Raw genomic sequence first — 13599 nt, 5'->3', positions numbered from 1 at the left:
CATAGAGTCATGGAGTCATTTTGGCTGGAAAAGACCTTTAAGATCATGGAGTCCAACCCCTCCCCTCACCCTGCCAAGCCCATCACTAACCCATGGCCCTGAGCACCTCAGCTCCATGGCTTTGCAATATGATCAAGGATGGGAACTCCCTCACCTCCCTGGGCAGCCTGGCACAGGGGCTGACAACCCTCTCAGGGAAAAAGTTCTTCCTCAGCTCCAATCTAAACCTCCCCTGGCACAACCTGAGGCCACTTCTTCATGTCCTGTCGTTCATTACTGGAGAGAAGAGACCCACTGACCCCCATCTCACTACAGCCTCCTATCAGGTAGTTGCAGAGAGTGCTCCTATCTCCCCTCAGCCTCTTGTCCAGGCTGAACACCCCCAGCTCCTGCTGCTGCTCCCCATCAAACTTGTGCTCTAGCCCCTCCCCCAGCTTCATTGCCCATCTCTGAACATGATGCAGCACCTCAGTTGTGATGAAGAAACATGAAACATAGATTTGTGGCCAGTCCTGATAAACCCATAACCAGCACTGGGATCTGAGGCTGGGCTTTTGACCAGCACATGAGACCCCTCAGGATGTTCCCCTCAGCTGAGGGGGTACCATGTGAGTTTGAGTGGGAGGCTACTGTGTTCCATGGGTCAGTTATGCAGTTGGTTGGTTGGTGCTCTCATACATCAGTACTCAATTTAATTTCAGGAAGCAAAACATAATAAGCAGATTTGGAGTCTCCTTAAAATGCAGAATGAGAGCAAGTTCTGAAACACTGATGATCCATCTTCTTTTTCTCATCAGCTCTAATGGCTGCTCCTGGGTTTTTTTGCTACAATAACTGTTACAAATCTGTAATGCAGAGTGCACAATGTAAGGGTAAATCAGTTGGGAATGATAATGAAGCTTATCAGAGATAATCTGAGAATGGCTGCTTCCACTTCTGCACAGACCTGTGCTGGAGCTTGGATGAACATGTGTCTCCCAGTAATCAGTAAATGAAATGCAATTAGCAGGGTGATGGGATTAATCACTTGATCACCACCTTAGACCTCTTAGGGACTACGCTGAGATCCCTTGATGGATGATGATGTGAATTTGCAAAGCATCGTTCACTCTCGTCACCTGCTCTTTGCCATCCTGGGGTGAAATTAAAACGGTCTCTGAGCAGACAAAAAAGAAGCCACACAGAAAACTCCATCAGAAAGAATAAATTATAGAATTAACCAGTTCAGCAAAATCGAGCAATGGTGTTCTGTTAGCAACCAAAGTCCCTGCTCTTCTTGTTTGTTATTTAAGCCCAGGCTCCTTCTCATTTATTCCCGCTGCAGAAGCAGGAACACAAATGGCACAGGGTAGTGTGTGCACTTTCCAGTGTGGAAAAATTGCTGGTTTAACCTGGTGTAGATTTATCAGGGGATGCTGGGGGTCCTGTAGTCTTATTCCTTTTTACCCATTAGAACCAGACAAAAGCATTGCCAGCTCCCATGTCCTGTGACACGGTCACAGAGGGGCCATGTCTGCTCCAGGTTATGGCCTCACAGAGGTTTTTTAATTGTCAGGTATAAAAAAAGTTTCACAGAACACAGTGGAGTTTAGAAGGGACCTCTAAAGATCATCTAGTCCAAGCCCCTGCTAAAGCAGGTTCCCCTCCATCAGGAACGTGTCCAGGTGGGTTTGGAAACCTCCCGAGAAGGAGCCTCCACACCCTCCCTGGGCAGCCTGTGCCAGGGCTCCCTCACCTCAACAACAAACAAATTTCTCCTTGTGTTTAAGTGGAACTTTTTATGTTCCAGCTGATGTCCATTACCCCTCATCCAGTCACTTGAAACAACAGCAAGAAAGTGCTGCCTCATGGTTTCCTGGGGTTTTTTTTTCATCTCTTTGGTGACTAGCAAAGCCCTGTGTTCCTGCTATGTATTGCACACACCTAATGGTATCTTTTGTTTTCATCTTCTCTCTTCCAGTTCTTCATGTTTATTTTGCTAATCTTCCTGGCAGAGCTTTCAGCTGCAATCCTGGCTTTTATCTTCAGAGAAAACGTAAGTATCCAATGGTGGGCATACTGCAGACCCCAGTGAGGCTGTACCCAGCTGGGGCATGGTGGCTGACTCGTTTGTAGAGCTACTCTTTGTTTCAAGTCTCACCCAACCCGCTTCATTCCTCCCCTCAGCCCACAGAACTGCCAGCATGCCAACTCACCTGGTGTGTGTGGGATGGGTGTTTGATGCACACAGGAGGTAGACACTGGGGGGCTACTTAAATCCTCATGTTTTTAGAACCTTCCTGATCCTTTTGCAGCCAAACCAGCTGCACATTCCACCAGAGCAATGTTTTGTAATAAAGCCACACTGAGGTTAAAAGCAGCTCTTTCCTTTTTTTCAGTATAGCATGTGTTTAATATGAACATTAATAGTGGAACCTCCTGTTTTCCCATCAGAGCCAATGCTTGCTTTGCAGTGCAAAAACTCTCTTGTGCATCTTCTAATCATATTCCTTCTTCAGTTCTGATGCTCACCAGATTCCTCTCCGTGTAAGATATCCCTCCTGACTGCCCTGAGCAAGTCTGTCCATGTCCCCTTTTGAGTCCCATCAATAGATCCCTTGCATATTGCCCTGCTTCCAAGTTTCTGGCCAAGCTCTCCACAGCTTCTCATGGTGTAGCCTTTATTCTGCTGCTGTGCATGTTATATGGCCATCATCCCTCCCCTATGGTAGTAGTAAGCTTTTAATACACTAGCAATAATCACACTCACATTTGTTTCCAAAACCAGCAAAGATTTGGGCATTTTTTTTTCCTGTTGCCACATGTGCAAAGGAGAGTCTGACTGAACTCAAGTCAGCCCATCTCCTAAATGTGAGTGATGGCTGTGAAGGAACATTGGCTAGTAGAGGTGGTCTCTAGCAACTGTCAGTATGTATTTTGTTTATCTGGTCTCTGCCAGTAGTAAGAAAACATTCTCTGTACTAAAAGTGACAGAAATGAGCCAGGAGCATCCAAGGGCCACATATAATGATGATTTTCTTGAGCCAGGACATACTTTTAGTTTTACTCATCTAAAAAGATTTTGATAAGCAAAGAACCAAGACCTGGGAACCTCACAGCAAGACAGCATGGTGTTTATGCAGTAGGATGGTCTTAGGGGGAGGTAGTGAAAGGATTTTCCCCCCTCCCCTTTATAAGCTGGTGGTCTTTTGTCTCTGCCTCAGATCTGAAGGCAGTGGGGAAGGGACTTTGTACGCAGAATGGGTGCCTTGTGCCAGCTTCAGCTTTGAGGCTGTGCCATAAATAGGTTGCAGTGTGGGGGGTCTGGTATGTTGTGGTCATTCCAGCTCTGCTGTTAGGAGCTCTTAGAGAATTCCTTTGGTTCAGCACAAGCAGCAGACAGCACACATAAAAGCCCTGCAGAGCCAGGTACAGGCGCCAGGGCAGGGCAAGAGCTCGGGCAGCAGCCTGCTCACACCTCCCTCTTGTACCTCCCACTGGGACAGGCTGACTGTGACTCCTACCTGCAGGGTGGCTGCAGAGCTGGCTCTAGTCCTCTTCCCCTAAGCTTACATCTTGCTTCTGGGCAAAGCACCAGCACCTTCCACTCTTGAGAAAGCTGTGGGACACATGAGGGTAGATGTTGTCTTGCAAGATAAGGTCACAGTGGTTATTCTAGACTCCTGTGGCATCTGGAGGTGTTCTGCGAGATAAAACTTGAAGGGAACAAACTTTTTCTCTTTCTTGAGCTTGTCTTGTTTGTGTCACCACCTTCACACTCTGTCAGAGTGACTGACAGGAAGGACTTAAAGGGGAAGGAATCACAGAATCACAGAATGGTGGGGGTTGGAAGGGACCTGTACAGATCTAGTGCAACCTCTCTGCTAAAAACAGATCCACCTAGATCAGGTCACACAAGAACGTGTCCAGGTGGGTTTTGAAAACCTCCCAAGAAGGAGCCTCCACACCCTCCCTGGGCAGCCTGTGCCAGGGCTCCCTCAGCTCAACACCAAACAAGTTTCTCCTTGTGTTCCAGCAGAACTTTCTGTCTGGAACTTTCTGTTACCCCTTGTGCTGCCACTGAGGACTATAGAAAAAAACATCACCCCATCCTCCTGACAAACACCCTTTAAATGCTTGTGTTAATGAGATTCCCCCCTCAGCCTTCTGAACAGCCCCAGGTCCTGCAGCCTTTCCTCATGAGAGATGCTCCAGTCCCCTCAGCACCTTGGTAGCCCTGTGCTGGCCTCTCTCCAGCAGTTCCCTGTCTCTCATGAGCTGGGGAGCCCAGAACTGGACACAGGACTCCAGATGAGGCCTCACTAGGGAAGAGGAGACGGGGAGCAGAACCTCCCTCGACCTGCTGCCCACACTCTTCTTGGTGCATCGCAAGATGCCATTGGCCTTCTTGCCCACAAAGGCACATTGCTGGCTCATGGTTACTTTGCTGCCCACCAGCACTCCCAGGTCCCTCTCCTGGTGCAGAGGGTTGTTTCTTCCCAGGTGCAGGACTCTGCACTTGCCTTTGTTGAACCTCATGAGGTTCCTCTCTGCCCAGCTCTCAAGCCTGTCCAGATCCCGCTGAATGGCAGCACAGCCTCTGGTGAATCAGCCAGTCCTCCCAGTTTGGTGTCATCAGGGAACTTGCTGAGGGTCACTCTGTCCCCTCATCCAAGTTGTTGATGAAGATGTTGAACAAGACTGGCCTCAGAACCGATCCCTGTGGAACTCCACTGGCCACAGGCCTCCAACTCAATTCTGTGCCATTGATCACCACCCTCTGGGCTCTGTCATTCAGCCAGTTCTCGATCCACCTCACTGTCCACTCATCCAAGCCACACTGCCTGAGCTTTCTGATGAGGATGCTGTGAGAGACAGTGTCAAAAGCCTTGCTGAAGTCAAGGCAGATGACACCCGCTGCTCTCCCCTCATCCAGCCAGCCGGTTATGCACTCATAAAAGGATATCAGGTTGGTCAAACAGGATTTCCCCTTGGTGAAGCCATGTTGACTCCCCCTGATAACCATCTTATCCTTCATATGTTTAGTAATGACATTGATGAATGAAGAATGTCAGATCCCAACATAGCTGGAGATGGTTCTGTGCAGAAGTGAAACAGTCAATTGTTGTGGTTTGTTCTCCCTCCAGGTTTCTTCTGAATGAAAAACCCACCATGTTTTGCTGTGGCTCTGTATTTTGGTGGTAGCTCCTTTGGCTTGGTAACTACTTGGGGCTATTTTTGCTGTCATGTTTGCGTTAGGGTGAGGCTAGGTGGCTGGACAGGATGTCTGTGGGCACAAAGATGGTCCTTCAGTGACCCCAGGTGGGGAAGGTTTCTTCCCAGTAGCAATTTAAGGTAAGTTTCAGACATGCTTTTTTCTTCACTGCAAAACAAGTTACTGTCAAGGTGTGTGATGATAAATGCACATTTAGGCAAACTGAATTTCTTGGAGGCTTTACCAGGTAGGTTCTTGTGATGGTCATTGCACCAGTCCATATGACTGTGGCCTGACTGGGTGCATAAAACAGAGACAGAAAACAAAGATAGTGCTCTGTCTGTTCCCTTTCCAGATGATGTTTAATGCAGCCTTCTCTTGTCTAGTGTTGTGCATCCAAACTAGCTCCCAAACACTCAACAGAGTTACATTATTAATAGCTGAGGGAGTGAAAGAAATGTAGAGACAAAAATAAGGGAGAAAAGAGATGTTTTCTGCTGAGCTTTGACATGAGAGGAAGGTTCATTGAAGCAGAGTGTGATGGTAGGGTGAGTGCAAGCAGTGTTTGCAGTGGTGAGCTGCTGGGATCTGCAAGTCCAACTGCACTCCCAAGGAACACTGTAAAAGCAGTTTCTGAAGAAAAGAGCTGTTGTCAATCAACTCTGAGAGTACCAGAGCTTCTCCTCCTTTGTAAATAAGGTTGTGGAGGGTCCAGAACCATTTTTCATATAGAAGACCTCCATAAAATAACATCTTCCATGAGGAACAGACAGAGGCTCTGGAAGAGCAATTTGACTTATGTACAGGAATTGCTCTTCAGAAGTCTGGATGGGAAAACCCCAGAGCCATATTTGACTCTCTCTTAGTGAGTTGTCTTCTCAAACAAGAAAGAGGAAGAGTGCCTGGGAAGCTGCCTGGAGGGAAAGTGTCTGGGGGTGTTGGTTGACTGAACATGAGCAAGCAGTGTACACCCAGGTGGCCAGGAGAGCAAATGGCATCCTGGCTTGGATCAGAAATAGTGTGGCCAGAAGGATTGATCCCCTGTGCTGGGCCCTGGTGAGGCTGCAGCTCGAGTGCTGTGTTCAGGGTTGGGCCCCTCACTGCCAGAGGGACACTGAGGGGCTGGAGCGTGTCCAGAGCCAGGCAGCGGAGCTGGGGAAGGGGCTGGAGCACAAGTGTGATGGGGAGCAGCTGAGGGAGCTGGGGGTGTTCAGCCTGGAGAAGAGGAGGCTGAGGGGAGACATGAGCACCCTCTGCAACTACCTGGCAGGGGCTTGTAGTGAAGTGGGAGTTGGTCTTTTCCCCCAAGTAATGCGTGATAAGGATACAAGAGGAAATGGGCTCAAGTTGCCCCAGGGGAGATTTAGATTGGAGCTGAGGAAGAGCTTTTTCCCTGAGAGGGTTGTTGGCCCCTGTGCCAGGCTGCCCAGGGAGGTGGGGGAGTGCCCATCCCTGGAGCTATTGCAAAGCCATGGAGCTGAGGTGCTGAGGGCCATGAACCAATGTGGGCTTGGCAGGGTGAGGGGAGGGGTTGGACTCCATGAGCTTAAAGGTCTTTCTCAACCAAAATGATTCTATGACTCTGATTCCATGGTGGGAACAGATGAATCCAGAGGTAGGGCTCTGGATGGAGCCCAGAGTATTTGGATTTTTAGCCCTATTTCTGACCTGACAAGTTGCTTTGGTTCCTGATACCTCTGTTTCCTCAGACACAAGGCACAAGCTAAAAAAGATAAGCTGTCCACAGACTCCTGAGTTGAGCAGCTGGCAGCCTCGTGGCAGGAAGGGATTGTTTAAGTGAGGAGCACAGCACTGGTGACTGTACCTACTGTGACAGAAGCATTAGGACGCTCCAGGCAGATGCAGATGGACAGGGTGTCCCATTTTCCAAGCAGGCACCATGAAGCCAGCTTCTTGCACTGCATTCAGTATTTGAACAGAACCTGAACACAGGTTTTTGTGACAAAAAACACCTGTATTGTGCAGAAATAAATCCCAAATCCCCTTCATCTGGCTGCACTAATCCCAGCCAAGCTGTTTTTTGAACCAGTGTGACTGAACAGCCCTTTCCCCGTTCACTGGCACATAAGTGCTCGTGCTGCTTCTGCCTCGGATGTGCTCCCCCAGAGCAGCCAGGAGAAGCCACAGCTGAGCAGCTCGTCATGGTTCATGGCTGTGGCTCTTAGAACTGTCTTCTCACAGGTGTGTGCAAAGATCTGGTGTTTTCAGTAGGTTCTTTGCTGCCTTCTGACTTGTTCTTGCTGTAGTACTCCAGGTGCACAGCCCTCACTGGTGCCTGTACTCGCCTCGGTGGAGGGGGGCTCTTGGCACATGAGTGCAACTGTCTTATTGACTTTCATCTTCCTTTGTCAGCAGTTGTTTAAAAGTAGAAAAATGCTTCTTTTATATATATATATGTTACTGAACTTCAAGTATTCAGGACAAACAGTTTAAGAGCAACAAAACTGAATCAGTTGTTTTCCTGGCCAACCTACCCTTCCAGCTCTAGGCTTTGTTTGAGGCCAAACCGCACACAGACTCAGAATAGTTTCCTCTGGGGTTGCTGCTGTCAAAAGAAAGGTTTCACTTTATATCTAAATGACTCTTTTGTTACAGACTCACACCAAAGGCAGTCAGCTGGGACTATCACCAGTGGCGGTGATGGTTTCAGAGCCCACGCTTCAGAAACAATCATCAGAAACATGAGCCGCTGTCTCTGCAGGGTGGGATAAAGAAAGGGAAAGGAAGGAAAGCACCGAGTAACTTCTAACCTCATTTTTCCTCAGTGCACCAAATTCCAAGGGAAAATGCCACATGCTCTGGAATATTAATACTAAAAAGCAAAAAAGGAAATGAATTGATGCCTGTCCCATGAAAGTGATGTAGGAATTTAGCAGCAAATCTAATTGAGAGGTAGGGAGATGGAGCTACTCAAGTCTCTGGGGCAAAGCTTTACCCAGTAGCCATTTAGTCATTAGGTTTAGCTTGTGTTTGTGAAAGTCAACAGTACATGGCATTTGGAGATGTTTTAAAGAGTCACCACAACTGTCTTTGTCGTTCCTCAAATTCTGTGCTACGGTTCCAAAGGTCAGAAGCAGCTTTGTGCCTGTGCTTTTGTGCCCACTCATACGCCTCACGTGGGTTTCGCCTCGTGTATCGGGACCCTGGCACCAGCTCGTGGCAGTGTGTGTTACCTCATCTGCAGGGCTGTGTGTACGACAGGGAGGGGACAAAGGGGTGTTTTCCAGGGCTGGATCCAGCCGAGTCCAACCCCCTTCACTGAGGCTCTGCAGTCACTGAGAGGTTTTGCCTGTGCAGATCACAAAGTCACAGGGTATTTTGGACCACACAAGTCAGGACCTAACAGGAACCTCAGGAGGGAATTCCTTGAAGTTTTCCTCCTGAAGTGAGATAAAGGCAACAAGACTGAATCAGGGTGTTCAGTTTAACGAGTCTGTTAAGCTTCTGTATTTACAAGTCCTCCAGAGAATGGTCCTAAGTAAATGTAATTTCAAGGTGCCTAACTTTCTGACCAAGCTCCGAGCCACACTGTTCATTCAGTATTTCTATCTTACTGTCAATATGAACAGGAGGAAATGAAATTCCATTCATTTATATTGTTGATCTTAGGAAAAAAAACGCTTAAATCAGCTGAACACTGGAGATATAAAGAGGGGGTTTTTCCTTCCTGTGTGGGGATTGGTTTAGATAATCATACAGCACAGTCAGGGAAATGGTCTTTTGTTCCGATTCATAAGTTAACTTGAACATTTCATATTCATTATGTGGGTTTTTTTACTTCCTTTTCATGCCTAGAAAGTTTGATATTAGGGCTTCACTCTGCTTGCTCACACGTGGAAGTGAATTCAGAGCCGTTCCCCTCTCGTCAGTAGGAAGTTAATTGGTTTAAAATGAAAAGCAAGGGGGAAATGATACTTTGATTGCAGACCTCGTGAAGCACAGTAAGTTAAATACTGCTTGGGTGGAGATTTGATGATCTTTCCAAAATCTGGTTTAGTCCTGTTTCAGCTTATGAAAGGCTTTCAAACAGTGCTGAAAAATTAAAAAGAACACCCAGCCTTGAAGTGCAAACATTATCTTACAAGTACAGATACCACTCAGTCCCTGGTTTCTAATGAGCAATGGTTTTATTGGACAGGTATCATTCCCCCTGGGTATAGTTACGGTTCAGCCAGTGGCTTTGCCCGTGTTTCTCCTCTGAATTGTGCAGAAAAAAAGAGCAAAGAGCAAACCCACACCAACCAAATCACCCCCAGAGTTCACAGAAGGGAGCTCTGGGGAGCACTTGGGAAGCAGCAGCCTTTACATTTCCTCCCTTGTCTGTGCATTTCAGCTGACCAGGGAGTTTTTCACCAAGGAGCTGAAGAAGCATTACCTGAGGAACAACGACACGGATGTCTTCTCTTCCACCTGGAACTCGGTGATGATCACGGTGAGTCGTCCGTGTCGGTGCGGGGTGAGAGCAGGACCTTTGCCTCTCACAGGGCCCTCCCAGGGACTTGCACCCAAAGCAGTTTTGCAACATCAAGGGTTAGAATTTGATTTAAAGTGATAGATACAACAGATTCGAGGTCGCTGTTGATAAATACACAAGCTGCAGCAGAACTAAGAGATGATAAAAATGGCAACAGTGCTGATCTTGGGGATTCCTCATTGCAGAGTGAAACAGCACAATTTTTACCAAGAAGGGGTCTCTGTCTTGGTGGAGGAAGAGGAGTCTCTTCTGAGCTTTCAGTCTCTTTCTCCCTGCTGCATCTTTCTCCCTCTAAGTCGAGTTGAGAAGGTGTGTAGTGAAAAACTCAAAGGCTAAAAGACAAAATCTCTAAGCCTAAAAGAGCTCCATATTTTATACCCTAAACCTCTTCTCCCTCTCTGGGGTGACATTGAACATGATTTGGGTGGAGAGTTGAGGAGCAGAGTCATGTTTAGCATGTACCTCTTCTAGCTGGTTATCATTTGTAGGGGTGTCAAAGGGATGTTAACTTGAATATTCATTTCAGAGTTAATGAAGCGATGATCTCACTCTGGGCACTGTGACCCTGCTGAAACTGTTTAGAAGCTGTTTGTCTGCTTGATCCTGTCATTTTTAGCCAAAACAGGACCTTCTTCTTGGCTGATCTCTCAGGCCTCCATCTCCCAAGTCTGCACAAGAGATAAACTGGCACTGGCACCTTTAACCCCTTGTCTGCATTTCCCACAGTCTATCCCATGCCAGCAACCATCAACACGGTGCCCAACCTGCCCTCTCAACAGGCCCATGGCCAGCCTGCTGCAGCCCCCTGGGCATGGAGGCTTGTGGCCATGGGGATTCTTCTGGAAACCAGTCTTCTCAAAGGGCTGCCCCTCATCCTGAGAGAGAGGTTCTCCAGGGCCTGTGTCAGCCTTTGTGGCTGCTTCAGAGCTATTCCCAGCCAACAGCAGCCAGAGCTGGTGCTCACTGCTGGCTTTTTGTTGGCTCTTGTGACATGAGTTGGTAGGTGGCAGATTAGGTAGGGATGTGCCTAATGGTCCTTTTTCATTATAGAAATGTTAGCCATCACAATTGACTTTGCTGTTATGGTCCTAATCAGGTACAGATGGACTGTCATTGGAATTGGAGTCGTTATTCTCTACTGCAAGGTAGGGTGGGGGTGTGCACGTGTGAACTTCGTGCTCAGTACAGCCCACAGTGTATCCCTTCAGCAGCAAAGCACAGGGTGTCAGGCTCTGCAGCTCAAAAGTCAATTTTAATCTTTAAAGAAAAAGATGATTGCTGCCCTTCATGCTGATTCAGGACTTTAATAAAGACATTTCCTTTTGCTGACTGAAAGGAGACGGAGTCAGAGTATGACTTGAATCCTTAACAAGGACCTGACTTGAATCCTAAGCAGGGGCTTTGCTTGAATCACCTAGCAGTGCCTTTGAGCAGTAGCAGTCTTGGCTGCAAGCTACAGGGAGAAGGGTCAGGCAGGAGCCTGGATGGTGCCTCTGGCTCCCTTGCAGACTTGCTGGGTGATCTCAAACAAGTTGTTCTGGATGTGCTCCAAGGGCCTGTGTAGTTGGTGGCAATATTCCCAGTGGTACCTCAGAGTCTACAGCATGGCATGGGAACAGTGGGACTTTGTAAAAAGGCTTTGTTGAAGCAGAAGCTCCAAGGTACAAGCACAGCCCACTTCTCTGGGAATAAAGTTGCTTTGTCTCTGCTTTGACTAAAGCTTTGATCCCTGCAAGAATAGGTCTTTGGTACATTTCTCGTATCTGCTTTCAGGGCAAAGTGTCGACTCTGTCTTCCTTTCTTCTCTCTGCCTCTCCCTAGTTTGCCTGCTGTGGAGTGAATGGACCAGAAGATTTTGAAGCTGTTCCCCATCCTTCATACCCTTTGGAGAAAGCAACACCAGAGGCTTGTTGCCAGCGAGAGCTCCAGAGCCGGGAAGGGATGATTGTCAACAGGGAAGCGTGTCTGAAAGGCATCGAGAGGTTTCAGAACCGGCAGGTGAGGGCAGCCACGTGCCTTTGGCAGCGGGCAGAGGGATGCCTGACGCCATCATGGGTGGCTGATGTAGTTCCTGGCTGTGGCTCATGTCCTCCATAAGCTTAAAAGTCTTTTCCAACCAAAACAATTCTATGATTCTATGAAGCCAGCACAGACCAGTGTGGATGGAGTGCACTTGGCTCTTAATGGTGGTGGTAGTGTCTCCAGTTTAGTTCACAAAGACCTCTCCTCAACAACTTACACAACCAAGAGCTATCATAGAGTCAGCGAATGTCCTAGCAGCATGGATGGGGTTAAATATCCATGTGTGAAGTACATGCTCAGTGGAGAGATGAGCTACTTTTTACATTGCACAGACTCCAATTGCTCTTCTTATTTGCAGAAATTGGCTGGTGGGTTGGAATTTTCAGCTGGGAGAACTGAGGCCAGGATGAGCTGTTGATTTGCAGAACCATCCTGAAGCATTTGCAGGAGATCTGCCTGCTGTTAACTGTATGAGCAATAATAAATGACTGAAAGGTGATGGTGGCTATGCTGCACAAGTGGAAGGATTGCCGTAGTGCATGGACTTGAGTGATGAATGAAATGAATTCTCCTGTAGCCAGAAGGTCAGCAGGTGTTCATCCATGCTCCTTTGGGGGAAGGCACAAGAAAGAGCTGCTGGCTATGGCAGAGGACTCAAGAATCTTCTGCCTCAGCTTTAAAGAAATCATCCTTTTCCCTAGCCGGCCTGGCTGCCTGTCATCTACCCCAAGGGTCCTTTCCTCTGTGCTTAGTCTCTGCCCTTTGCAGAAGGAATGCCTCTCTCCTGCAGCTCCCCACTGCCCTGCAAGAGGTCCCAGTTCCTCATGGTTAGTGAGGAGCTGTGGGTCAGAACTGCTCCCAGTCCCACTAGAGCAAAGCCTTCCCCTCCCCATCACTGCCCGGTGGGTCTCTGCCTCCGGTGCTGCGGGGTGAGAGAGCTGTGCTCATGGTGCCTGCATCTGAGACACCCTCAGGGCTCAGAGTGGGGGGTCTCACCACATTTTGTCCTTCCTAGGGCTGTTACACTGTGATCCTGAACTCCTTTGAGACCTACGTGTACCTTGCAGGAGCCCTCGCCATCGGAGTGTTGGCCATTGAGGTACTGACCGTGCGTGGCTGGAACCGCAGCATCGGTAGATGCCCGTCAGTGTGGCAAACAGGCAGCTGCTCCCCATGCCCCAGGAGCTGCTCCTGTGCAGTGCAGGGTCAGCAGCTTGGGGTCTGAATTGCCTGTGAAGAGCTGAGTGCTCAATCCTTGGACTTGAAGGGCAGGGAAATACCAGGTGCCAGACACTGGCAGTGCCACACTAGCCGCAGGCCTCAGGGACCCGCTGCCTGCCCCGCAGCCAGACGCCCCCACTGCCCTCCTTACAGCAACACCAGCCTGACACATTACTTGGTTAATGTGGTGGTCAGATGCTGCCTTGGCCTTAAAAACCTGTTTAGGGCCTGAAACTGCTTCAGAGCATCTGTATTAGTACCTGGCGCTTTGGGGATATTTCTGAGGTAGAGGCTTCCACCAGGCATGATATTAGCTCAGAAGTGATGTCCCTGTAGCATTGCTGAGGCAAGACCAAGTGCTTTCCCCAGTCCCTTGTCGAGTGCAAAGGAGAGAGCTCTGGGCAGGGCCCCAGCAGCCCCACACAGATCGTGCTGTGGCCACCCCATACAGTGGCAGTGATGTGCAGAGCCGTTTGGGAGTGAAGCCAGGCTGCTGCTGTAGCTACACAGTTTGGGGCAGGGAAAGGAGGAGAGAAACTGCCTTCAAGGGGGAAAAAAAAACCCCAAAAGTGTGTCTTTCCTCCCCTGTGGGTGCTGAGAAGGGTCTCTCTCATTGGGCAGGAGGGAAGGGTGGGAGCAGGCCCAGTGCGGATCTTCTGGGAGATGC

At 48.7% G+C, this 13599-nt stretch overlaps 1 protein-coding gene across 4 annotated transcripts in view; it reads left to right on the top strand.

The window, feature by feature from the left end:
• The window catches only part of TSPAN18 (tetraspanin 18), a 124543-nt gene that overhangs the window by 107763 nt on the left and 3181 nt on the right, over nt 1-13599 (top strand). For all 4 annotated transcript variants that reach the window (XM_061997744.1, XM_061997746.1, XM_061997743.1 and 1 more), the window contains 4 exons: nt 1961-2035; nt 9549-9647; nt 11511-11687; nt 12727-12810. In XM_061997744.1, coding sequence (XP_061853728.1) covers nt 1961-2035; nt 9549-9647; nt 11511-11687; nt 12727-12810 — 435 coding nt within the window. The remainder of the gene's footprint in view (nt 1-1960; nt 2036-9548; nt 9648-11510; nt 11688-12726; nt 12811-13599) is intronic.

Source organism: Colius striatus, chromosome 6 (genome assembly GCF_028858725.1).
Source record: "Colius striatus isolate bColStr4 chromosome 6, bColStr4.1.hap1, whole genome shotgun sequence".
NCBI classification, from domain to species: Eukaryota; Metazoa; Chordata; class Aves; order Coliiformes; family Coliidae; genus Colius; species Colius striatus.
The sequence above is the reverse complement of the archived record's forward strand: the minus strand, read 5'-3'. Positions and strand labels throughout refer to the sequence as shown.